This window comes from Cetorhinus maximus, chromosome 27 (assembly GCF_964194155.1).
Source record: "Cetorhinus maximus chromosome 27, sCetMax3.hap1.1, whole genome shotgun sequence".
Taxonomy (NCBI): Eukaryota; Metazoa; Chordata; class Chondrichthyes; order Lamniformes; family Cetorhinidae; genus Cetorhinus; species Cetorhinus maximus.
In genome coordinates, this window is record NC_135905.1 from 12679690 (window position 1) to 12707154 (window position 27465).

At 43.6% G+C, this 27465-nt stretch overlaps 1 protein-coding gene across 3 annotated transcripts in view; it reads right to left on the bottom strand.

Annotated features, from left to right (window-relative positions):
• The window catches only part of vstm4a (V-set and transmembrane domain containing 4a), a 57815-nt gene extending 32285 nt beyond the window's left edge, over positions 1-25530 (bottom strand). For 2 of the 3 annotated variants that reach the window (XM_078530733.1, XM_078530735.1), the window contains exons 1-7: positions 25059-25530; positions 14860-15252; positions 8890-8961; positions 4841-4909; positions 2834-2941; positions 2679-2712; positions 1551-1657 (exon numbers count right to left, since the gene is read on the bottom strand). In XM_078530733.1, coding sequence (XP_078386859.1) covers positions 1551-1657; positions 2679-2712; positions 2834-2941; positions 4841-4909; positions 8890-8961; positions 14860-15252; positions 25059-25107 — 832 coding nt within the window. In that variant the 5' untranslated portion in view covers positions 25108-25530. The remainder of the gene's footprint in view (positions 1-1550; positions 1658-2678; positions 2713-2833; positions 2942-4840; positions 4910-8889; positions 8962-14859; positions 15253-25058) is intronic. The other variant, XM_078530734.1, reaches the window with a different exon arrangement.
• Positions 25531-27465: the final 1935 nt, after the last annotated feature.

Consider the following 27465-nt stretch of genomic DNA (forward strand, 5'->3'; position numbering starts at 1 on the left):
TAGACATAGGTATGTGCTTACAATCTTTGTATTAATAAATGTTTAATTTAGTTTTATAAAAAAAAATTGAGACTTGGCGGTCTTATTATTACTGAATTCAAAGCCTGCATCTCGAAACATACAAATTGCAAAAATGGGTTATGACAGTTGTTTCAAGTTTCCCTCTGGGATTTGAACAAATCAGCATTTATCATCGACTGTGTCATAATAGTATAGCAAAATATCCTCTGAACTATGTTGCAGCATTAGACGGATAAATCATTGAGGTATTCCCACAGGTAATTCAATAGCTGTAGCACAAGGAAAATCCTAACGAGCTTGCCATCAATAGCTTGATAAAATCTTCCATACCTGTACTCATGCCCCCCACCACCATGGAAGAGTCATGATCTGTTTGTATTAGCAGATCATTCAAATATTCAGCACAGAAACAATTAAATAACTGACATTCGCAAATATGTCCTGGTGAAAATGACAACAAAAATGTGATCATCTTGAAATGTCACATTTTCTAGTGCAAGTGGCTAGACACTCATGTCAAGCAATGGCTTCTATAAAGAGCCGGCGTAAAACGATCAGAAAAAATATTGTTATTCCTAAAAGATTGCGTTAAACTTCTAGAATCGACTTGAATGTCTTACATTCGCTTAGTGTCATCTCTATCTTGATTGACCATTATCTGCTTTCCAGGGTTAATGCTGATTTGCCAGAAACATTCTACTACCTCAACCAATGTTTGAGAGACAGCCTGGACATATTCAACCATGGGGTGCCTGTTATCACCTGATGTCCACATGTAGGGAGGTTCCTGCCAAAGTTATTAAATTGTGACCAGGAAAGAGCACACCACTTCTGCTCTCATGACTGAGGTCAGCTCACTCAATTTGGGCTAAAAGATTGGCATTGGGACCTATAGTTAGTTGTAAAAAAAATAGAGAATTTGCTTTTATATTGTGCCTTCCACATCTCCTGGGTGTCCCAAACCCTTTTAAAGCCAACAAAATATTTCTGTACCAACTACAAGGATGCACTACAGCAACTCACCAAGGCTCCTTCAACTGCACCTTCCAAACCTGTGACCCCTGCATCTGGAAAGGCAAGGGTAACAGATACAAGGAAACACCACCATCTGCAAGTTCCCCTCCAAACCACACAATCATCCTGTCTTGGAACTATATTGCTGTTCCTTCCCTGTCACTGAGCCAAAATCCTGGAACTCGCTTCCTAACAGCACCTGTGGGTATAGCTACACCACATGGACCGCAGTGGTTCTACCTTCTCATCAGCAATATGCGATGGACCAAAATGCTGGACTAGCCAGCGACACCCACATCCTGTGAAAGAATCAAAACAGCAAAGCCACAGTCACTACGTAGAGCAGTCTGGGACATTTCCTTCGTTAAAGGCACTATATAAATGCCAGCTGCAATTGTCAGAAAAAGTCAGCAGATAATTTGCTTAGAACAAAGCCCCACAAAGGAAAAAGAGTAGAAATCAACACCATTGTTGTTTTACATTTAAGCTACAGTTTGTGATCGATTGAAACCTACTTTTAACTGGAATTGGTGGCGGTGGATCTTGCACTACAATCTTTTTCTTTTCTGATTTGGGTTGTAGGAGGGACATGCTCCCCGTACTCATCACTGTTTCTCCAGAGCTGTAAAACACAAGACCGTTATTTTAAGATTCACGTGGTTAGTTCTTATCATCCAATCGAACGCATACGATAAGATAAGAAGCTGTTGGTTAGGCCTCATACCCATCAGGAAGTGGCAAATTTGGCCTTGTACACTTTTTCACTACTCCCTCTGTCTTCGAAAGTGTATTAATGGACTAGGCCAGGACTTTTCATGGGTCGGGCGGGCTCGGTGGGAGCAACCGTGGAGCCAACTGCCGCCCGCAATAGGCTCCGCACCGTGATTTCACACGGGCGGGCCAATTAAGGCCCACCCAACATGGGACGTGAGCAGCAGCGCTGAGCACTAGTGGGCGGGGGGGGGGTGGGGAAGGAGGGAGAGTCGGGTCCAGCGCTCTTTCGTGCGCGCGCGCAAAAGAACGCTTCAATCTCCCGGAGGCAACGATTGTTAAAAAAATAAACACAGTAAAAATTCAATGAAACATGTCCCTTCATGTGACTGTGCTGAGATGGGACATGTTTTCATTTTTCAAAAGAAAGTTTCAATTCGAATTGTAATAGCTTTAGGAAACCTCATCCCGCTCATGGGTGAGGTTTCCGACAAAACTTAAAGGTTGCTCGGCCTTTTCGCCTGCCCCGCCCACTGTTAGGTTGGACGGGCAGCGCAAATGTGAAATCAATTAGTTTGTTAATGGCCTTTCAATTCTTGACGGGCGCGCAGCTGACTCTGGCGTGCGCCCACCGAACGAAATGTCGCGTGATGATGTCAGGACGCACGCCCGACGTCATCGCGCATCATTGTACGTTCCGGCATGACGGGCCTGCCCCCGCTGGTGTAACGGGAGGGCTGGTTAGTTTGGAGTTGCTTTTCCAAGGTTCCGGCTGAGAGATGTTGCCGAGGTACGGCAACAATCCTTATTCAGCATCTAACTGTACCACACCGACCCGGGAAGAGCTCGGAGTTGGCAACGGGCGCCCTAAGTGAAAAAATATTACATTTTCCATGACAAAATTCACCACAAAAATTAGGCAAAGACGATACCTGCTATTGGGGCCTTTTGTCAAATATTTTCTCCCTGCAAAAAAAAACCAGCAAAAACGATGAAGTTCAGTATACACAGAGCGAAACTGAATAAATTGCCTGATAAGGGAGACGTGCAAAAGTGTCAACTTTATCTTTTGGGTTATCACAATCACCTCTTTTTTTCTTCCTGTTTTTCAAAGTCTGACAAGTAATAATGACTGCAAAAAGCATCACCGATATAATCCCCAGGGAGCACACCAATGTTGCATAAAGATACAGATCTGAAAACAAGGCACAGACATTAACAGGATTCCGACAATGTTAAGTGCAAGAGTCAATTTTTGTGTTGGCAGGTAAACCTTCTTTGGAACGTAAATGTATTCAGTTACTAGAAAAGGGAACAACTCTCTACAGTCTCTGTGTGATTTAGTCATATTTTTATGATTAAAGTTTACATTGAATTTTCGCATATAATCTGAAGCATTTTGGGTATAATAAACTTTCTCTTGAAATTAGCACATTTTATAATGATCTTTCACAGCCTCACAATTTCCCAAAGCCCTTTATAGCCAATGAAACATGTTTTAAGTGTTCCCCACTGCATTAATACAAGAAGCATAGCAGACAGCTTGTGCACAGCAAGCTCCCACAAACAGTAATGAAATAAATGATCAGATAAGCAGTCTTTTTTTAGTGTTGTTGATTGAGAGATAAATATTGGCTGGGACACAGGGGGCAGCTCCTCTGTTCTTCTTCAAAATAATGCCATGAGAGCTCTGAGGCCTTAGTTTAACATCTCATCCAAAAGATGGAACTTCTGACCGTGCAGCACTCCCTCAGAATTGCACTATTAAGCGTCAGCTGAGGTTAGGAGCTCAGGTCTTTGGAGTGGTACCTGAACCCACAATCTTCTGACCATGAGGCAACAGTGTTACAACCTGAGCCACAGCTGATATCAATGGTATAGAATAAATTACAAACTCAACGGCTGCCCAGTGTCTGCAATAACTTGCATTAAGGATGAACTTACTTGTCTTCAGATTCAAACTGTGCTAAATGGAAAAATAGGGAAAGAGGGAAACGTTTTTGCTTTTAAAACAAGGCCTAAATATTTTTGCTCATTCACCATCCCCTTCAACCGTGTGCATCCAACTCATGCTATCTAAACCCATCCTGTGCAATCACCCTCACAAAATGTGGACTGGATGAGTCATAATGTGTCCACCCTTCATAGTGACTCCAACTTGTCAAAACTGAGCTGCCAGTGTCTTGTCCTGATGCATACTGCTCCCTTTTACTTCTGGCCTTGCCAGGCTCCAATAGCTCCCTATCCTTCAAAGGCACCAAATTCAAAAGTTTCATCCCGGTTCACTAATCTTCCCATAGTCTTATCAGACCTGATTGCTGCTCCTCCTCCTTCATTACACCACCTTCCCTCTTCCATCTCTGACCTCCTTACATTCCTCCTTCAACCTTTAGCTTGGGAACTCTTCCTCGATACCTGTTCACCTTCTGCTCTCCCCATCCAAAGGCTCGAGGCTGACCATCTTTCACCACTTACCTCCTGTAACTTCCTTACTACACCTGCTTTAGCATCCAATTTTTTCACCTATGGTTGGTTTGCATCTTCCTTCAGGTACTATGCCCTAAGAGAGCACTGGCAACCTTGGACTTCCATTGGGTTGGTCCATGACTATGCTTGGCAAAGTACTGCAGTGGCTTGCCATTGCCTTCTGCAGTATGGCTGACCAGGAAACTCTCCTGCTCTTACTGCCAGCCAGCAGGAGTATTGGAAGGATTTACAGGCTGATAATCAACCCGTTTGGCTGTTATGAATACACCTTCTGTACCATCAAGTCCTGAAGTGGGGGTTGAACCCAGAGCTTCTAGTCCAGGGGTAGGGATGCTCCCACAGCGCCACGAGACCTCCAATGTTTGCATCTTATCTTAGGCATAAGACTCTATATCAAAATATATTGCAGTACAGAAGGAAAAAATCCTGTCATATCCTCAAATCTCTTCACCACCCCCTTTCTAATTTTCATGCCTTCAATCCTGAAGTTTTTGACTCACATGGTGGAGGTACTTAATCCAATGTGCCAAAGAAAACACCCTCTTGTTAAATAGTTTTCCCTGCTCCCGTGCTTGGGGAATTAATCTGGAACGGCAAGGAACGTTACCTCCAAAAATTCTCCATTCTTCCTTCGGATTCTTGGAAATCAACACAGCGGAAGTTTCCCGAAATGGACCTGCGAGTGAAAAAATAATGTTGTTTAGTTGTGTTGCTTCGCAAAACCTTGTGGTCAGTTCTTAACACCAGGCTGCAGGAGTTAGATTGTGTGGGTCACCGTTATTTATTCAGTGAAATTATGTTTTGTTATTATATGTTTCCTGTGCAAATTCTCGCCGAATACCAGTTGCTCAGTCAAAATGTTGAAAGGTCAGTGAAGGAAGGTTCCAACGCAGTTTGCCAGATGATGTTCTCAGGCTGCCAACTCTGGTTGGACAGATTCCTGAATCACATGATCCCACCTCCAAACACCCTGCCTTTCAAACAGACTGTTTTCCCTTCTCCAATGCGTTTGTTCCCTTGTAGCAGTGTGCAGGAAATGAATATTTGATTTGCTGAGGCTATTTGCTGAGATTCAAGGGCAGCCCTGGAAGGCTGGCTACCCTATGACGTATGGATAGCACTGGCCATGAAGGATAAATTGGGATTAACGTTTCTGCTTTGGCCAAAATTGGGAAAATGCGCCTAATATGTACGTCAAATTGCACTGGTTTTCGCTAAAACTGATGCCAGCTACCTGTAGCGTCTGGGTGCTTAAGAAAATGAAGGCAATTTGAATAGCCTTCCCAACCCAGCATCATCGTCAGAATCTTGCATCTTTGATCTGAGGACATAGCCAACATTGTGGGCGAGGCCTGATTCGGGCAAACTGAATCCTGAAATAGCCCTTGACAGGAACAGGCTGAAGCCATTCCGTCCCCCCACCCCCATCCCTGCTGTGCTTAAGGAATTAAACAAACTGAAGGTCAACACACTGCAGCAAATCAGATAAACGTGACCCCACCTTTGGCCAAAGGAACATTAAGATCGGAGACGAACAGTGGCAGAGCGAGATTTGGTCGACTAGAGAGTGGGGGTGGGGATGGCAGAATGGAAATGGAACTTGGAACGGTGAATATCAGCACACACGGTCAGGCAGTCCAATTGGAAACTCACATGGACTTGCATGCCAAACAAGGAGGCCATAGATGGACAACAGAGGCTCTTGGGAGTGAAATGGAGATTTTTAACCAATAGTAAACTGAGTGGGTGAGAGATGGTCATATGTTGACCCTTTGCACCAATCACTGGCTATGCTAATGAAGAAAAATGATCTACTTTGAATGTACGCTTTGAGAATTCTCCACTATTTGAACAGCGTCTACTGAAGATTTTCGGGAGATTTTTTACAGGGAGATTTTCCTTTGCCTGCTTTTTGAATGAATAGAGCAGGTGAAGGATGCCGTAACACTGACCACTGAGAGACTGATCTCCGAGCTAACACCTGAATGGAGCCAGGGCCAGGATTGGCGAATCGACTCCAGATGTAAGTAAGAGCTTACGAGGCACCAACGTAGAAAAGACCAGAATCGTTTGTAGTAATTCTCAGTGAATAGGGTTACTGAGGGAGCAGAGCCTGACTTCAGGCAAACATTACAGATAGGCACGGCCAATGAAACCAAAAAAAAAAAAAGCATGCAGTGTTGGCTAATGAGGAAAGGAAACCATTCAGGCATAGGACGATTAAGCAACAATGAAACAAGGAATTTGACAGGCTACCTATTGAAGCTAAAGGATAGAAAGAAATCTCCTTGATGTTGACCACATGGAGCACAAGAAGGGCCAAGAATTTATTACGGAAAGTATGTAAAGTAATCACTTTGTAGCTGTTGCAAATCAGAAGGCGAGTTAAATTAAAGAAAGAATCTTGCATTCACATTGCAACGTTCATGGCCTCAGGACATCCCAAAGCACTTTAAGGGCAGAATTTTACGGCCCCGTTTTGGCGGGGACAGCGCCGTAAAATGCGTCGAGACATTCTAAACCCTGTTAACGACAGCGGGAACATAAAATCCCGCTGCCGTAAAATTTCACCCTAAGTATTTTCGAAGTGCAGTTATTGTTGTAATATAGGAAACTTTCAAATTAGTACAGCGCAGGAAGAGTAAAGAGGCATTTTATATGGGAACAGTAGCTGCAAGTGAAGACTGTGAGTGAGATTGGGCACTGCCATTAATAAAAGGAGCAAACCATAGAACACTACAGCACAGAAAACAGGCCATTCGGCCCTTCTAGTCTGTGCCGAAATATTATTCCGCTAGTCCCATTGACCTGCACCTAGTCCATAACCCTCCAGACCTCTCCCATCCATGTATCTATCTAATTTATTCTACTAACTTACTACCACTAATTTCTTCTACAAATCTTCTACTTAAGTTGAATGTCACATATATCAGTGAAACTCCTCGTATTGAGACACCTAAAAAATAGCGCGGGGAACCTAGATCAGTATTGGATTGTCCAGGTGCGTTTTGATTTTCTGTAAACACTTTGCAAACTTGCCAGCAGCCTTGGATCTTCACTACAGCCTCAAAGTTGCTGACCAGAGATTGTTTAAAAACGGGATTTTCAAATTTACAGAGCAGGATTTCTGATGATATCAGATGTCTCATTGACAAAAGCAGCAAACTGTGGCAGCTCACTTTGCAACAGACACTAACTACTGTGCTGAATTGTTCTGCTGGCTTACTGTACGTTCATAACTGCGATTGCCTCTTTTTATTTTGTGTTTTGTAACAAAGACACTTTGTGCCATAAATGTTATTTTTTTCCCAGAAAAGAGAGTACCGAGTACTGATAGAGGTCATGAAAACAATGAAGGTATTTTATGGGGTGGATGTAGAGAAATTGTTTCCACTTGAGGGGAGACCAGAACTAAATGCCATAAGAGCGTTACTAATAAATCCAATAGGGGACATAGGAGAATTCCTCACCCAGAGAGTTATTAGATTCTGAAACATGCAACTGCATAGTAGGCGAGGTGAAAGCATTAATGTATTTAAGGGGAATGTGACTAAATATATGAAGGAGAAAGGAATAGAAGGCTGTGCTGATAAGTGGAGTGGGAGGATGGACGATAAACATTGGCCTAGACTAGTTAAGCCTGTTTCTATGTTGTAAGTTCTATGTACCTCGAAATACTAGAAAGAGAACTGCTGCAACCTGGATCCAAGATAAGCTTGGGAAAAGTTTGTGCATTATCAGGTCAGGTCTTTATAAACTGCCTGTGGAGGGTTCCACATATAAACACCTTAGTTTGCTGGTCTACACAACTGCCTGAGATTTCACAACTGAGATTGAATGATTTTTGTTAGGCAAGGGATTTAATGGCGTCATAAGCAAGGCAGGTAGATAGAGTCATGATCTAACTGAATGCTGCAACAGGCCTGAGTAGCCCCTCAGTGGCCTCCCCTGTTCCTATCTTGTTTATTGTACTGGCTGTAGTGCAGTGAAGTGACCGCGGCATTTAATCCTGTATCAGAATGGAGTCGCGTAATTTATTCTTGGCTTTCTGAGTTTCCTTGGTCATAGAGTCAGTCATTTTGGTACAGGAGGAGGCCATTCAGTCCATCAAGTTCATGAACTCTGTAGAGCAATCCAGTCAGACCCATTCCCCCATTCTATCCCCGTAGGCCCTGCTAGTTTATTACCCACAAGCGCCTATCCAATTTCCTTTTGAAACTATTGATCAACTCTGCTTCCACCATCCTTGGAATCAGCCAGTTCCAGGTCATTATGCAGCAAGCGCTACAATAGTCTTCCTCACATCCCCACTATATCCTTTGCCCAAAATTTTAAATCTGTGCCCTCTAGTCCTTGTACAACCAACTAACCGGTTTGGAGGGGGGGGAGCAGCTTTTCTTTTCCTACCTTATCGAAACCTGTCATAATCTTGTACACCTCTATCAGATCTCCCCTCAATCTCCTTTTCCCCCAAGGAGAAAAGCCCCTGCTTCTCCAGCTTAACCTGTAGCTAAATTTCCTCATTCTTGGAACCATTCTGATATATCTCCTCTGCACCACCTACCCATCATAAGTCACTGACAGTTGGTTAATTCATGATCAGAGATTCCCATAGTGTTAATATGCAATTCAATCTGAGAGGTGAAACCATTTTACCTTCAAAGAGTGTCGAAGCTTCACTTGTACTCTCCGAGACCAGCGCAGTAGTTGATTGTGGTACACGCACTGCTGATAAATTCAAAGCAAAGAAAAATAGCCATGTGATTTTTGTACTCCTTTGATCATTATTATCAAATGCACAGGTTTAAACACGACAGACACGCTTTAGTTTTTGTTAAAGATCTCACGTGTAACATGTTTCTCCTCCTCACCGTTCATATTCACAGCAGTTGTCACAGTGAGAGGGGTTGTCACTGCCAGTACTTTTCCAGCATTGCTTGCCTCCAGAAGGCGGCTCACCATCCCCTTCTCAAGGGCAATTAGGGGTGGGCAATAAACGCTGGCTGACTTGCCAGTGATGCCCACATCCACGAAAGAATAAGAAAGGAAGATGTGAGTCCAAGGGTTCAAAGGGGATCTTGTGGGATGGAGTGTTGGGGGGAGCTGGTGAGCCACATTGGGTGAGGTCTAAAACCTTCCTTGTGGGGCCTGCTCACTGACGCACAGTTTGGATTCCGCCAGGGCCACTGAGCTCTCAGCCTCATTACAGCCTTGGTTCAAACATAGACGAGGGGAGGTGAGAGTGACTTCCCTAGACATCAAGGCCGCATTTGACTGAGTATGGCATCAAAGAGCCCTAGCAAAATTTAAGTCAATGAAAATCAGGGGGAAAACTCTCCCCTGCTTGGAGTCATATCTAGCACAAAAGGAAGATGGTTGTGGTTGTAGCAGGTCAATCATCTAAATTCCACGACATCACTGCAGGAGTTCCTCAGGGTAGTGTCCTAGGCCCAACCATCTTCAATTGCTTCATCAATGACCCTCCGTCCATCATAAGGTCAGAAGTGGGGATGTTCACTGGTGATTGCACAATCTTCAGCACATTCCAACTCCTCAGATACTGAAGCAGTGTCCATATGCAGCAAGGCCTGGAAAATATCCAGGCTTGGGCTGATATGGCAAGTAAGATTCAGACCACACATGTGCCAGGCAATGACCATCTCCAACAAGAGAAAATCTAACCATCTCCTCTTGACATTCAACGGTATTACCATCACTGAATCCCCCACTATCAGCATCCTGAGGGTTACCATTGACCAGAAACTGAACTGGACTTGCCATATAAATACTGTGGCTACAAGAGCAGGTCAGAAGCTAGAATTCTGAAGCAAGTAACTCGCCTCCTAACTCCCCAAAACAAGGCACAAGTCAGGAGTGTGATGGAATACTCTCCACTTGCCTGGATGAGTACAGCTCCAACAACACTCAAGAAGCTTGACACAATCCAGGAAAAAGCAGCCCACTTGAATGGTGCCCCATCCACCACCTTAAACATTCACTCCCTCCACCACTAACGCACAGTGGCAGCAGTGTGTACCATCTACAAGATGCACTGCAGCAACTCAGCAAGGCTCCTTCGACAGCACCTTCCAAACCCACGACCTTTACCTCCCACAAGGCCAAGGGCAGCAGATGCGTAGGAACACCACCACCTACAAGTTCCCCTCCAAAATACACATCATCCTGACTTGGAAATATATCGGCCGTTCCTTCACTGCCGCTGGGTCAAAATCCTGGAACTCCCTCCCTAACAGCACTGTGGGTGTACCTACACCACCTGGACTGCAGCCGTTCAACATCGTGGCTCACCACCACCTTCTGAAGGGCAATTAGGGATGGATAATAAAGGCTGGCTTAGCCAGCGACACCCACATCCCATGCACAAATGCATTTTTGAAAATACAGTTGCAGCTTCAATTATGTCAGACCCCAATTTACAGATTCAAGAAGGTTACCCCCTTAACTCAGGCCTTTGTCTCCTGTTCAGAAACCCTCGTTAAAATTGTAGACAATGGAACCCCAGCAGGACAACCCTGGTCTAATTTATTTGTCTACCCATCCTGCCATTACCTGATCTTTTCTCAATCCTACAAGATTCAGTCCTGTAGCCCAGCAGTTTTCAAACTGGGAGCAACGTTCCCTCTCATTGTGGGTAAAAACCTGCTCATCAGGTGTGAGACGGTCTCTTGCTGTACGTGGCACAGGTCTGGCCCATTCCTCACTCCTGTGCCATGGTGATTGCCGGAGCTATCTTCCGCTTGATCTGGAGGTTGAAAATAGGCCGTGTTCGCAGGGACACATTGTACAAACCTCTAGACAAAGGGGGAAAAACATACCCATAATCGCCCTCATCATGAAGGCCACCTTTGTGTGCGGCTGCATCAAGCTGTGCGTAGACCCTCGGTACGCAAACACCAAGTGTCACTATGTGCTGAGGTTCTACCTGTTCCCGGTGTTGGGAAGGTTGGGTCTGGCCATGCTGCCGCTGAACGCTCCAAGTAGTTACACCACCTATCCTTTATGGAAAGGTTTCTGCAGAAAAATACCTTTGACCACAAGCCCATCAGGTACGTCTGCACGTAACATCCTAGAGGCCCTGTGGGAAAAAGAGATGGTATATCCCGTCCGATCGTTCCCTGAGCAGACTTGTCAAAGTCATTTGGCAGAATGCCACATCACCAGAACTTTCAAGCAAGCACCAAGTCGTAGCTTGGCTGGTGGTGAGAAAGGCCCTCCCCGTCAGATCCTTCCTACATTGCCCTCGAGGTGGGTGCGTTGGGGAAGAGGCCATTGTTCACCACCTTGTGGATTGTGCCTTTGCAAAGAAGGTCCGAAGAGCGACGCAGTGGTTTTTGTCGAGGTTCATCCCAAGCAGTTCTGTGACACAGGACTCTGTGCTCTACGGGCTGTTCCCAGGGATGCACACTGAGACAAACATCAACAGCAGATGGAAGATCGTCAAGACACTCTTTAATCTGCCCAAAGCTTTCTGGTCGTCCAGTGCAAAGAGTTGTCCTCAACCAAGTTTTGCAGTCTGGCACACTCCAAGGCCCAAGAATATATGCTGAGGGACGCACTAAAGCTTAGGACAGCCACCACAGAGGCGCAGTGAGGAAAGGTCACTGTCTAAGACCTTTTAGCCACAGTACACCAAGGGACTGGAAAATTTGAAGAACCTCCTTGGGCTGTATGCCTGAATTTGTGAATACAAGAGTTTGAAATTGTATTGCGAGACCTCAGAGGGGAACACGTTGAATGAAGGAAAGTTAAATTCTATTGCGCCTTCTGTAATTTTCAATTTGAAATGTTTAGCCCCCGGGCTGCATGTCTATATATACTGTAAATATGGAGAGAATTACAATTGTATGGAGGCACCTCGGAGTTTTTTTAATTCGTTTGTGGGATGTGGGCATTGCTGGCCAAGCCAGCATTTATTACCCATCCCTGGTTCAGAGGCCATTTTAAGAGTCATCCACATTGCAGTGGGTCTGGAGTCACATGTAGACCAGGCCAGGTAAGGACAGTAGATTTCCTTCCCTACAGAACGTTAGTGAACCAGATGAGCTTTTACAACAATGGTTTCATAGTCATCATTAAACTTTTTTATTTCAAATTTTCATTGATTTCAAGTTTCACCATCTGCCATGGCAGGATTCAAATCCAGGTCCCCAGAGCATTACCCTGGGTCTCTGGAATACTAGCCCAGTGACAATACCACTACACCTTTGCCTCCCCATGTATGAGCACTGAATGGAGACAAGTTGAATTTTATAGCACTTTCCGTAAATTTCAAGTTGTAATGCTTTGTTAAGTACGTTTACAAATTTTATGAATAAAGTATATTTTTGAAAAATAAACACTTCTCAGTCTATGGATGCCTTGCAAATATTGACTCCTGTTACATTTTTTTTGGAGTTTCTTTATAATTTTTACTCAACTTAATTTTGTCTTCTGCATTTTAAGCTACTTTGATAGGTTAATATGTCTTGCAAAAAGCACTGTCCTTTGCCAATATTTCTGGGTGGATTCATAAGATAATTAGAGTATGAACAGAAAACCCTCCCATTCTGTGCCAATTCCCCCAGATCCTTGTCTTGTGGCACGTTATTAATTTGAAGGTAACTCTTTCGAGTGATCAACAGTCACAGATTGTAACTCTTTCGAGTACATTCACAGTTCTTGGTTTCCAGGAGTGGGACATGAACCCACAACCTTCTGATTCAAAGGCGAGGGTGCTATGAACTGAGCCACAGCTGACACCTCTAATTTGGAGGTAATGGTGGCGTCGTGGTAATGTCACTAGATTAGTAATCCTCTGGGAACATGAATTCAAATTCCACCATGGCAGCTGGTGGGCTTTTAAATTCAATGAATAAAACCTTGACTGGAAAGCTAATCTCAGTAATGATAAAACTATCATCGATTGCCATAAAAATCATCTGGTTCACCTGTGTCCTTTAGGGAAGGAAGTCTGCCATCCTTACCTGGTCCGGCATACAATGTGACTCCAGATCCATAACAATGTGGTTGACTCTTAACCACCTCTGAAATGGGCTAGTAAACCATTCAGTTCAAGGGCAATTGGGGTCTTGCCAGTGACGCCCATGAAAGAATAAATGTTGAGAAAAGACCAAAGCCCACAAGTTAAAATCACATTGCTGACGTTGGAATTTTAATAACGCTCTTCAAGCAGTTTTGTAGCTTTCTCTGTCACTTAATAATTAGACCAATGCAAGGTTATCTCACTGTGGACACTTCTTGTGTGATAGCATTGCAGCGCTGTGAGTTGCGAGATACATTACCACTTCAATCAGACTGCTGGATTCAAATAACTTGGTTTGATCCTTACCTAGCTGAAAGCATTCCCATTCTCTCTCGGGCGCGGGGGGGTGGGGATCATTTCAAATGTTTCGTTTAATGGATCACTGGGAATATATATCCTATTCTGTATATTGACAGGGGTTTTCATCAGCGTCGTCTTGTGTTGTAAGTCATGCATACTTACTTTTCCTCTTCTTGCCTTTTTTGGATCGTTATGGGGTGAAATTTGGTTCAGTGCTCAAAAACGAGTACTGCTTGCAGGATAACAGACCGTTGGCCATTATGCGGTTTCAACTGGTAAGGTTTTGGCTCTATTTTCAGCCTTGCCAAGTTTCAGCAAGGTTACATAAAGTGTTTTCAGAAGACAGAATTAACAATTAAAGTGAATTTGGAACTGGATCAGAAAACTGAGCTGAAATGAATGGTGTCAGTGCTGAGCCAAGCCAGAACTAAGGGTTTTTTTTTTTCTGTTTTCAAATCTCTCTCCCAGATCTTGGAAAACATCTTGTGAGATTTTTTTCAAAGAGAAAACTAGAACAAGGTTTACAAGATTTGGGCTTTCCAATGCAAATGCATCTTAATGAAGGCAACATGTTAACTGTTGAAATCCAGCCAGAAAGACCATGGCCAATAGAAAGTCGAGATGAAACATCAGTGGAGGAATTAAGAGTTTACCATGAGGGGACTGAGCGTGAGAGAGAGGATAGAACATGACTAGCTCTCCGGGGTTTGCCTCTGACTGTAGCCAAGTTCCTTCTTTTTAATGGTTGAAAGGCTCTCAAACAAAACAAATTATAGTGTCAACCTGGAACAATGTACTGCAACACAATGAAACAGCCACCCCTTCTCAAGGAAAAGCACAACAACAGGGATCACTGTGGAGAAGCCATTGTGAGAGGCTTGGCTGAAGTAAAGGGTCATGGGAAAGTCTGGAGAGAGAAATTGTCATGGTGAATCCGAGAGAAGAGCTGGAATTGGAATGAGCAATGTACAAGCACAAAAACAATAGTTTTTAATCACTACACACACACACACACTTATTTAATGTAGTGCAATTATTCATAGACGTAATATGCAGTTAAATGTAGTAAATGTTACATACAACTGCATTTTTCCTCACCTCTATGGTTGCTAAGCCAAAGAGAGAATTGTGAGCTATATGTGGGGGCTTTACATTTTTTTTTTTAATGGCAACTACAGGGCAGTTCAATCATTTTTAACTCCATGATTTGGCGAGCATCCGACCATTTTATTTGCGCCTTTAAGCAATGCTACTCAAGCGATCGATACAAAGCTTATTCTTACCTTTCACTTCCGTGGCGTTGTCTGCATTAGATATTGACAGCCACCTCCTATTCAGGTTTGCGATTTCCTGGACTTTGCATCGGTAACGCCCTTCGTCGCTGTTGTGAAATTTGTTGATGATCAATACGTAAACCTTGGCGAGGCCCTGCTCGAAGAACTGGAGCTCACAGCGGCGCTCTCTACAGTTACGGAATGCTTGAACGTGGCCTGTTCGATTCAGCCGTAGGATTCTTTGATTGTCATACAATGAGTTTGAGAAGAGCCAGACCAGAGACAAGTAACTGTTCCTCCTTTTCTGCTGAGATACGCGGCAGAAGAGGGTGCCCCGTTGGCCTTGCGTGAACTCCACCACAGGCCCTGGGGTTACAATGACCTTCAAGGCCTTACAGATATCTGTAACCAGGAAGCAAAAGCATCACGCTATAATAGATACTGTTAACGTTATACCGCTACATTGTATCAATATTGTACAATAAATATTTACACCTAGTTTGTTTCGCCAGCATTTTAACCATAAGCCCATTTAACCTCTCGTTTCTGAAATCGACGGAAAGTCTGAGTTCAAGTCATTTGTTCCCCTTTAACAAATGATCCTGTAGTTTTTAAGGAGGACTGTGGTTGACCACGGAATTATCATTTTTACCCTTGTTTCTCTCCCAGAAACCCTGTCCATTTGTGCAAAACTTAAGGGCAGAATTTTATGGCAGCGGGATTTTACGTTCCCGCTGTCGTCAACGGGGTTTAGAATGTCCCCGCCGAAACAGGGCCGTAAAACTCTGCCCAAGAGTTTCGAACCGGTGCCCTGGGACTCTTGGGGATGAGAGAGAACCAGGCGGGTAATCAGCCGCATGCCCATCATCAGACTTTGGTTCTTTTTTCCTGCATTGGCTGACGTACTAGTTTGCTATTTGGTGCTCTACTCGTTGGGGTAGACACTAGTTGTGCTCATTTTCCAGGTGTAAAACAGAAGGAAGGAGGTTGGTAAAGGCTGTGCCCTGCAGCCCAAAGTTACATGTCTGATATCAAATTGACCCCGGGAGTTTATCGGGTGCCCTGTGTCATGAAGCTACTAATGTACATCATATTATTGGAAAATATTTTTTTTAAAATAGAGTTTTAGTCTGTGGGTGTGTCTTAATTGGATTAAAGCCAGCTAGTCTGGGTGCTTTGATGTGTACTAGTTCTGAGATGTAAGAGAGGTTGAGTGTATTTGCATTTTTTTGAATAGAGCACTCAAGAAGTGGGGTGAAATCTGGCACCTAGCGAGCAAAGACCAAGCAATATGTTTGTATTACTAATAAAATTGGTACTACGAAAGGGGTTTTATTGTTAGAAGAGGTGGAGTTCAAAGGGGCTGGTGATACAATGAGAGTTTACGTTCAATGAGCTGTGTGGGTATAACAGAGAGCAGTTTTGTGTGTGCAGGGCAGAGACAACGCAAGATCAAAGCAGCTGTAAGCCAGCATCTGTCTTGACAAGAACCAAAATGAAAGGAACCTCATTTTGAATTCGTAAGGTGAAAATAGTTTGCCTGATGTCTGGTTAAGTCTGTGGGTTGCTGTTGGCTTAATGGAGATTAGTTTGGGAATTTGTTAAAAGTTATGATGGTAGTAATTTGTAACCATGTGTAACCATTTGTATATATTTAACTTGTGCAAATTAACAAATGTCTCATATACTTTGATATAAAACCTCTTAAGAACTGGTGGTCTGATTCCTGAATTTAGAGCTGCATCTCAAACATACAAAAATAAAAATATAGGTTATGACAGTTGTTTAAAGTATCCCTCTGGGATTTCTAAATAACTCAGCCTTACCAACTGCTGTGTCATAATACCTGGGCAACTTCCTTAGGTCCTTTTCATATTGTAATGAGGGAGCATAACGCTGGCTTAAGGACCTTTCAGCAAAATTCAACAGCGCCGAGCAGATCCAGCACCAAGTTGGCTCCACTAGGCTTTATCGAGACTGCAGTGACCTCATGTGCAACTGCCATTAAAAAAAGCATTTTATATTCCACTTATCGCTTTGTGTTCTTCTCAGCTTCACAGCACTCCTGAGTTCCACTGTCAGTAAGGCACCCACTAGCTGGCAGCATCTGTACATTATAACAGTGTGGTCTGAGGAGCTGTATTTTGTAGGGTCTCGGACTTCCTGGTTCTGGCACACACTGCTTGCTTTGGAAGTTAGGTCGGTGGGGTGGGGGGCGGTCAGAGGAATATGCCCATGTTTGGAGGGGCACCCTGGCATTATGCCTATGTGTACAGGGGACTCTCTGCACATAAATCGCTAACACTGAAAAAAAGAGATCCACTCCTCTCCCAGCTTACTTTAGGTGTGAGTGGCAATTAAATCACCCTGCCAAGGTAAATTGAGACAGAGGTTGAATGTTGAGTCACTTCACAGAAAGTCCAGCATTGCAGCAAATCCCACCTATTATTCTAATTGCATTCTCCTGCTCAGTGTTAATGACATTTTGTATGATACATAATGGAATAGCTTGAAGTTCAAAAACATTTTCAAACAGCTTTAACTTAAAAATCATAATTTTCAGCATCTGTTTGCATTTCTCCAATAAAGTATTTTAGTTTCAGCTTTTATTTGTTAGCTTTCCATCTAATAATAAAATTGTCACATAATTTAGGTTGAAACTTGTGATTGAACAGCTCTGATTTTAATTACTTGTTTAAAGGCCTTTTTGCTTCGGAAATCTCTTGTTGCTAAATGGTATCAGTTAAAGAAATTAAAATGGAAAACGTGAAAACAATTAGCGTTCCCTCTAATGTTTGGCTTAAATTATTAATTGGAAAACATAACTCATTTCCTTAAAATCAAACTTTGGGATTGAGTGACACAGTACACAGGCACACTGTCCTTTCACCCATCAGAGCTCAGTTTGAAGCTTAACCAGATTAACAGGCTCCTCTCTGGTTTGGTGATTTTGTGTGTATTTGCGTAGCTGCACAGGCTTCCAAGCGGGTGAGACTCATAGCAGAAAACTGCTGAAGTGTTTGTCAGGCATGGCTCAGTGATTCAGATATTGTAAACTGATGATCAACCCCTATATATCTGGATACAGATTGGCAGGATCACAGAGACTAGGCCATCAGCGAAGATGCCACATTGATATAATCCAGCCTGTTCTTTTGATGCTGGGGTTAAGGCACAATGTCGTGGAGAGTGCAGATGCAATGGGGCCAATAATGTACTTGTGGTTCAGGGCTGCTGGAAATACCGCAATTTATAGAAACAAAGTAAATATTGTTCGCATGTTCTGTCTTTGCATGCAAATGCACTTTGCGTGCAATGGAGTATTTCTAAAGTGTCATCACTGTCGTAATGCAGGGCAAAACAGCACCTGGTTGATGCGCTGCAAGCTCCCACAAACAGCATTGTGATAATGACCAGATAATCCGTTTGTGACACTGGCTGAGGGATAAACATTGGCCAGGGCACCAGGAGTACTCCACGGCTCCTCTTTAAATGGGATCATTTGGATGCATCTGAGAGAACAGTTGGTCTAACACGTCATCCAAAAATGGCACTTCTGACAGTGCAGCATTCCAGATCACAGACTCAAGTTTCTGAAGTGGAATTTGAACCTACAACTCTCTGAGAAAAAAAGAGGAAAGAATATGCAGCCAAGCACCACATCAGAAAGTGAAAAGGTCAACCTTTTTTAAAAAAAACTCTTTCTCTCTACGTTGTTCATCATATACAGGAGAGTGCCAAGGCCATTTGAGCGGGATTTCTAATGCCAGAAGCTCATAAAGGGCTCTGGTGTTATGATGGCAGCTTTCCCTTTAAGGAAAAAATTACCCCATGGAGGAGAATACAAAGAGCAAGTTGACCTTGAGTCAGGCCATAGTCTATAAACTGGAAGGCAGCATTAGAAGGTCAATCCCACCCAGGATAAAAACAGTGAACACTTAGCAACTGAAGTGTTTCTTGGGCATGGCTCAGTGATTCAGGTTTATAAGCTATTGATCAACCCCTATAAGTATTTAAGCTCTATAGGAGTGCTCAGTTCCGACAGTTCTTGATCACAAACACCCCTCACCTTAATGAACACATGGCAAAATGAACCCAATGCAGTTCAGTCAAAGTTCTTTATCAGAGGAATAACTGAAGGTAAGAAAAGCTCCACTGTATCACGTGTCAAAGTTCTCCCTCTGTTAAGACACTGTAAAACCCATCTCCTTGAGCAAAACCTGTCCTAATATCTCCTTATGTGGCTCAGTAACAAGTGTTATTTGATAATGCTCCTGCCTAGTGCTTGGGATGCATTGCTATGTTAAAAGTGCTGTATAATTGTAAGTTGTTGTCTGAGTGACTGCAGCTGCATTAGATATTTTTAAAATTTAAAAAGGGGGTGGGGGGCATTATAATCAAGCACTGTGCATGATCCAAACCCAGAGCCTCTCAGGTCTGTATGGTGCAGTTATTTATTGCCTTGCCCAGCTGATCTGTCAAGCTTAGTCCTGATGTTGGATTCTGTATAAAAAGGGTGGTCTCTTATTTGGAAGCATGAGAACTGGAATAAAAAGAACTTTCACTGATGTTTTTACTTTGATTGTGTGCCAGTGATATTTGTATCAGTTTTCTAAGGAGCAGTTTAGATGCCACGAGTAACAATTTAGAAAGGTTTCAGACTGAAGGAGTTCAGACGTGATTGGAATCACCACAATAAGAATGACTGTGGTCAGGGAATTAAGGAGCAGAGCCATTCTATGCTGTTTATGCCATTGTCAATCATTGTCATCTACCATCTGATTGTCAGTAATCACTGGCCATTGCCAAAATGATTCATACAGTCTCATGGCTAACCCCAAATCATGACATCATGGTCAACATTTCATCTGAAGAGTTGTAGAATTCACTACAGTGAAGAAACCCAACTGACAGACAGACAAAACTTTTCACTGCACACCAGCAAATATGTCAAACCACCACTGAAATATTTGTGAAAGCACATGCCACATGTAATTAGAAAAGCTGATAGCTGCAACTTTACTATAAACAGTCTCAGACTGAGCCTCCTAGGTAACCTACAGAAAGTCTTGCATCTACCTGTTGGGTACCCAAAGGCTTTCTGTGTGGTTACTGCAGATGATACACTTCTGCTGCGTGTAGTTGCATGCTTATATCCAATTCACTGAGCCCTAAGAGACAGAATTCCCTCCCAAAACCTCACTGCTCCCTCACTCTCCTCCTTGAAAACACTTCTTAAAACTTTTCTAATGACCAAGTTTTTGGTCATCTAGTCTAATCTTCTTTGACTCAGTGTCCATTTTTTGTCTGATTATATTCCTGTGCCTTGTGACTTTTCACTATATTAAAATTGCTGTTTAAATGCAAGTTGTTATTAAGGGGATAAATTAGTGATACTAGCTTACATGTCAACATAAGCAGTCCATGTGATCTAGCGAGAAGTCATGACATATTATTGTGTTACATGCAGTTGTGTGTCGATATAGAACATTTCCAGCTCATGGGGGAAAAATGGCAACATTCAATTTAGGCAAAACATTCAGATTGGCAGGATCATTCAGACTAGGCCATCAGTGAAGAGGTGAAGATGCCACATTGATATAATCCAGCCTGTTCTTTTGACGCTGGGGTTAAGACACAATGTCGTGGAGAGTGCAGATACAACGGGGCCAATAATGCAGTTGCGGTTCAGGGCTGCTGGAACTAGTGCAGTTTGTAAAAACAAAACACACAATTGTTTGCATGTTCGGTCTTTCAGGGCATCCCAAAGCACTTCACATGCAATGAGGCACTTCTGAAGTGTCATCATTGTCCTAATACAGGGCAAAAAAAGCACCCAACTTATGCACAGCAAGTTCCCACAAACAGCATTGTGATAATGACCAGATAATCTGTTTGTGACACTGGCTGAGGGATAAGTTTTGGCCAAGGCACCAGGATTACTCCCCAGCTCCTCTTTAAATGAGATCATTTGGATGCATCTGGAGAACTTGGGCTACCTCACTTCAACTCTGCATCGGTTGCAGTATAGCTGTGAAAAACTCCGTCATGCTGCCTGAGGTCATTTTATACAGAATTTTTCACAGGGCCAGCTGTCCCACCTTTCCTGACTTTACAACTCAGCTAGCATTTGAATCCAACTGGGTTTTGTTCCTGCCAATACCAGTCTTTAAACTAATGCAACTGTATTCTTATATTTTGGTCAAATAGTTTAGTGAAGTCAGATTATGATTACAAGATTATGTCACATTATGGCAGGATTATGTCACATTTTTAGAGAAAAGCTTGTAGGATCCTCATTTTGCAATATTGAGCACCAGCCACGGCTTGACTTTGAACCCTAGCCCACACAAATCTTCCTTTTATATTTGTTTTAAGTTTCAGTGAAAATCTACACCAAATGACATCTTTTTAAATTCCTTCATTGGAAACCAAAGCAGCTGTCACGGGGCCAATGTCCTTATTTCTCATTGGCAATCTGTTTAGTGTAGATGTCAATGTGTATCTTGAGCCCGTTACAATCATACAATCCAGGTTGTTTTAAGCACACCCCGTGGTGGGATCACTATAACCACCCCGCACCCTCCCCTAATCCCACTCAGAATTATGTTTACTGTCAAATGACAGCAGAGACTATCTTTAACATTGATGAGTTAGCTATAAGCAGGCTACTGTGGCAACAGTGAGAAGCTGAGTGTGCAGTAGTATGTGTCAACAGGAGATGTTTGCTGCAATTACAAATGGGCCCCCTCCTTAGAGTACAGAACCCTCCTTGCTCACCTGTCATTCAATGAGATGCTCATTCCTGCAATTGTTTCCACAAGAACTTCATAGATTTCCATAATGGTGTTTGCCCAAACTCACACTAGACCTTCACAGCCAATAGATTAATACTTCAATCTGAGCTCAATTAGATTCCAACTTCCAAAGGTGAAAGGCCAGCATTTTAACTCCTGTAGCACCCATTGCTTCTATCATTACAAAGTTGACTAAAGTAGATATGCCCTGAATTCAGTCCTGGACATCACACCCCAGGAAGGATATCGGGCCTTGGAGAGAATGCAGCACGGATTCAACAAGATGATACAGGGGCTTCAAGGGTTAAAATTATGAGAATAGGGTGTGTAGATTAGACTTGTATTCCTTTGGTGTAGAAGACTGAGCAGTGATATAAATTGATGCATTTAAGATGATTAAACCTGACAGGGTAGATGGAGAAAAATTGTTTCCTATGATGGGGCAGTTCAAAACAAGGGGACATAACCTTAAAATTAGAGCCAGGGATGATGTCAAGAATCATTTCTTCTACCCTACAAAGGGTAGCAGAAATCTTAACTCTCTCCCTCAAAAAGCTGAGGGGTTAAATTGAAAACTTCAAAATTGAAACCGATAGATTTTTGTTAGGCAAGGATGTTAAAACTTATGGAACCAATGTGCACAAGTGAAGCTAAGGTACAGATCAGCAATGTTCTAACTGAATGACCGACCAGACTCGAAATGCTGAATGGTCTCCCCTGTTCCTATGAATTCAGTCCAGGATTCTAAGGGCCTGTGGAGCACTGAGATTCATACCCAGGCTATTTGTATCAATAAGCCTCAAATATATCTCTGTTACATTACTTGCTAGGCATCATTAAATAACTTGTGACTGTATTCACTGCCAATTAACCTCCTATGGAGTTACTCCCAGCCCAAAAAAACAGACTGTCCCTTGGCTCACACAGGACCCTTGCAGGCAATAGGCTGAATAGCCTTCATACCCATCAATCTGAGTTTGATTGGAGTCAAAAGCCCTGATGGTGGCTCCAGATACCTTAACATTGCTACTGACAAATTCACTTCAATATTTTTGGAAAATTACACAACTCAAGAGTGGCATATTTATCAGTGCATCACAGGCATCTCATATTTTACTGAAAGTGAGTGGCTGGTTACCGTTTTTTGCACATCTGCTAGAAAACCATAACAATATCAAACAATTTTGCTCAACTTGATACCCTTTAACAGGAAGTAAAGATACTCGGTGCATTACTGTATACAAAAGCAGCATTCACTCTCTTTTCAAGTAATGTAGGTCAATTGACAGCGTGTTTAAACTGGGTTACCTCACTGATGCCTAATTTCCAAATGTCATCCAATCCCAGACAACAATGCCTATCATACAGACCTAAGTTATCACCAACCATCTTCAATTCTTTTTTTTTGGATGTTTGGGAAAATGTTCTAAAGTTGTTCCATAGCCAGCCAGCTGATTCCCTATGTATGTTCTCTCTGCACAGCTGCCTGGCTTGTGGGATTCTCTCATCCCAATATTGTTGTGCGGAACTCTCCACCTTCACAGTTCCACCCTCCTGTTGGTGAAATTCGCTTGGTTTGTACTGCCTTCAAAAGTAGAGGCCAAAATAAATAGCGCTGCCATAGGCACTTAACCTGTGTATTGGCACAGTCAGTGCTTGCAAAATTCTTCGCTGTTTTCTTTTTTTAAACTGGGTCACTTTTCCGCCATCAAGTGGCGATATGGAAAGTCTCTTGGCCACTTTGCTTGTGGTGCAGGCAGAAGCTGAAGGAGGCAGTCAGGCTTCTGGTACCCATGCTTCAGGGAGAGGTCTACTTTAGTGCTTGACGTGCAGCGCTTTTGGTTATTCACCGACACACGATAGTGGGTCACGTAACATCATCTGACACCCCAAAGCCTTTCAGCGCGAGGCCGCCTTGCCGAAGAACTCTCGCAGAAGTCGGGGTATGCGCAGGTTGCAGTATAACTCCAATCTGCTTGCGAAACTGCATTTCAAGGTTGTCCAGTCTGGATCACCTGGGCACTTTGAAGAGTTCGTTCTGTCTTTTCGACATCAGAACAAAACAGAAGCTCCTATCCTAGGCTTTCCTGATTAGTAATGCAATAGTGCTGGGCATCTACACTGAGGCATGCATGCACTGAATTCCAGTGTCACTACAGGCTTCAATGCAGGTACTGAGTTCCACTTTTATAGCTTACTAATTAGGAGAGTTCAGGAGTCCAAGCAAAATTTGGGGATTCCACTAATTCCCATTATCCACTAAGGAGGGAGGGTTCGTTTTATTGTTTCCGATTAAAAAGTCACCACTGCAACATTTGAAAAAAAAGTCAGCAGATTAAAATCCTGGTTGCCAGCGTATGTATTGTTTGTACAGCAGTAACGGTGCAGGATATCAGAGGTAACAGGAACTCTTCAAACTGTATGCATACTTGAAGAGGAGAGACGGTTGCAGGACTATGGGGAAAGGGCAAGGGAGTTAGACGACACTTTCAAAGAGCAGGCACTAGCACGATGGGCCAAATGGCCTCCTTCTGTGCTGTATCATTCTATCAATGGCCAGTTGTGAATGCACAGAACAGCCTCCAGACAGCACTACACTCTGGGTGTTCTACAGCTCAAGGCTCCTGCCTGGACAGCCTTTTCCTTTCTTCAAAGCTCCCTATTAAATCATGCTGTATCATTGAACACAAACTGGCAAAAGCCAGCCTAGCTCCGACTGCATGCAATGCAAAAAAAAATCTTGAAGGCAAAAATGCAAGTTCAAACTGTCCTGTAAGGATTTCCTTAAAGCTGTAAAAGGACCTGGAATAGGTGAAAGTCTACAAGGTTTCGCATTAAAGCTGTTGAAATTATACTTTCCAACTCCTATCTCTTTTTCCATGTTTTAATATGGGGAACAGAGTTCTCAACCTTGCCTGTGGAGACTGGGCTGATGGGTGACCAGGACTGGGCCTGACTGAGGGCAGGCCAACGAGGGAGGGCTGCAAGTTAGGATTGGGAGGGTGCAGGTAACTGAGGCGCTCACGCATGCCATCTTACTGCCAGCTGCCCACAGTGGGCACCCAGTGTGGTCCACATCAGCGCCCTGTTCACTGGCAATCGGAGGCCAATGAGGCAAAAAAGAAAATTGAACAAATTGTCAGGAGGGTTGGGGTGGGGGGAATTGAAAAGTCGAAGAAAAAGTTGGATAAAACTCGCTCTGCTAAAATCTATGGCAACTTTGCCTCGGTTTAATAATAAAAAAAAAAGTAGTTTCCACCAGAAAACCACTGCAGCATTTTCTGACTGGTCCCTGAAGGGGCTCCAAACAAGCATTTCTTCAGTGTTTATAACTTGTGCGGCTGATGGTAAAATATCGCGTCCGAGCAAAAAGCCTTGAATGTTTCAGGGCAGATAGAAAAGTCTTCTTACCTGCAGTGAGGAGCTCCGTCAACAGAACCACTACCCCTAGGATTCTCATACTTCATACGAAGGGGCCGCTTAAACCAGGCAGATCCACCGAGCCACAACCTAACATGTTATTGAATGAGCCTGTCTGCTCCTTGCTCCTTAATCTCTACACACACACACACACACATACATAACACACGCACATACATGACATACATAGAATCCGACCTCCTGCTTTCTGTCTACGAGTGTAGGAAATGGCATATCCTTCACTCTCCGCCAGCAAGAATGGAATTTCTTGCTGTCAGCTTTTAAATAGAACGAGACAACTTGGAGTTCATTGTCAGTGGATCTGGGACAGATGGAAGACGTACAGAGAGAGAGAGAGAGAGGAGGAGGGGTGTTCAGGAGAGAAGCTCCACTGTTTTTGCTGGAAGAAAAGTTGCCTAGGGTTAAAAAACTTTCCAGTCAGTGCCTGCAGTAGCACTGGGAAACTCCGCCACTACTTGCAGACAGACAGACAGGGACAGGTCCGCCTTATTTAGCTGCTCCTTTCCAAAGAGTGTGTACTACGCTGGATTTTTCAAAGGTGGGTGGGGGTGGAATGGGGAGAGTAAGGGGTGTCAGGGGTGGAGGGGAAGGAATTTGGGAGTGGCTGAGATTCAGACCTGGTTACGTGACTAATTTCATAGGCATTCCCATTTGGAGGGAATTAGCTTCCATATAATCACTTCATTGTGACCGCGTGGGGTGCAACAGGATTTATTTTTTGCCCTGCGAGGATTTTGCTTGAACTCGTTTCTTTCGAAGGACTGAAAACCAGCAGCTTTGAACGTGAGCATTCCCTCCCTCCCTCCCTCCCCTCCCAGCTGGAGGCTCACAGACACATGGACTGCATCATATGGGCTGTGATTTGTTTTGGAACCCGGAGTGTGCTGAGCTCTGACTCCTGGAATCTCGGGACTCATTTCCCTCCCCCTTTTCCTGGTGATGATCCTGTGAAGCTACAGAACCCAGTGAGGTGGTGCCAGGGAGTGATCGATTTATGGGCTAGAGTGCATTGAACCCTTCTCCAATAAGCCTAATTCCAATTGACACTTTATTTGGCTTCACCTCAATGGGTAAATCTGTGGAAGCCAAGCTCCTTTTCAGTTGAAGAGGTGTCAGCTGTGACTCAGTTCATAGCACCCTCGCCTTTGAATCAGAGGGTTGTGGGTTCATGTCCCACTCCCGGAAAACCAAGAACTGTGAATGTACTCGAAAGAGTTACAATCTGTGACTGTTGAAATACTCAGCAGCTCATTATAAGAACCTCCTTTTCAGTTTAGACTTGCTGAATATGACCTTTCCCTTTCACAGTGAGGCCACTGATGGGACGATTGTAATAATCAATCAGACAGTAAAGTCCGGTATATAAAAAAAACATTGGAGATAAGATTGATTTCCATGTATCTGGTGCCAATATGATTCCATCTCTCGCTTCCACCTGCCCAACACGGATCATCCGAATCGTATTCCTAGCTCCCAATCCATTCTTTCTTTTAGCCACATGGTCACCCAGTCCCTGACCGCTCCAAGTCCGCTCAGGCTGGGGGAGAGATTTGCATTCATGTAGCGCCTTTAACCTCCACTGGACACCTCAAAGCGCTTTAAAGCCCATTAAATACTTTTTGAAGTACGGTCACTGTTGTAACGTAGGAATCACGGCAGCCAAGCTGCGCACAGCAAGCTCCCACAAACAGCAATGTGGTAATGACCTATTTGTTGTGATGCTGAATGGGGCATAAGTATTGGTTCAGGGCGCCAACCCCCCGGCTCTTCTTCAAAGTTGTGCCATGGGATCTTTTACCTCCGCTCGAGCAGACATGTGGGGCCTCAGTTTCGCATTTCATTCAAAAGACGGTACCTCTGACACTGCAGCACTCCCTCGGTACCGCACTGGAGTGTCAGGTTTGATTTTTGTGCTCAAGCCCTGACCCAGAACGTTGCGACTCAGAGGCAGGAGTTCTACCAACTAAGCACCTTAACTAAGCTAAGCTAAGATTCCGACCCCACATCCTCTGCGTCATCCAGACGGCCGACTTCAACCTCCATGACATTATCCATCTCAACCCCTGTGTCAATCCATCTGCTGCTGAAAGACCTGTCCTTGTTTTTGCTGCCTCCGAGCTTAACTATTCCACTGCTCTCCTGACTGACCTCTAATCTTGCAGCCTCTGTAGTCTTATGCATATCCAGAACAATGTTACCATAGACTAACTTGTACTGAGTCTTGATCTCCATTTGCCTTGATTTTTAAAATTCTCATCGTGTTCAAATCCTTCTATGGCCCCTCCCCTCCCTATCTTCGTAACCTCCTCCACCCCTCCAATCCACAATGAACACACGCCAAGTTAGAAGCCCTACATTTGATAGAAACTGGTCCTTG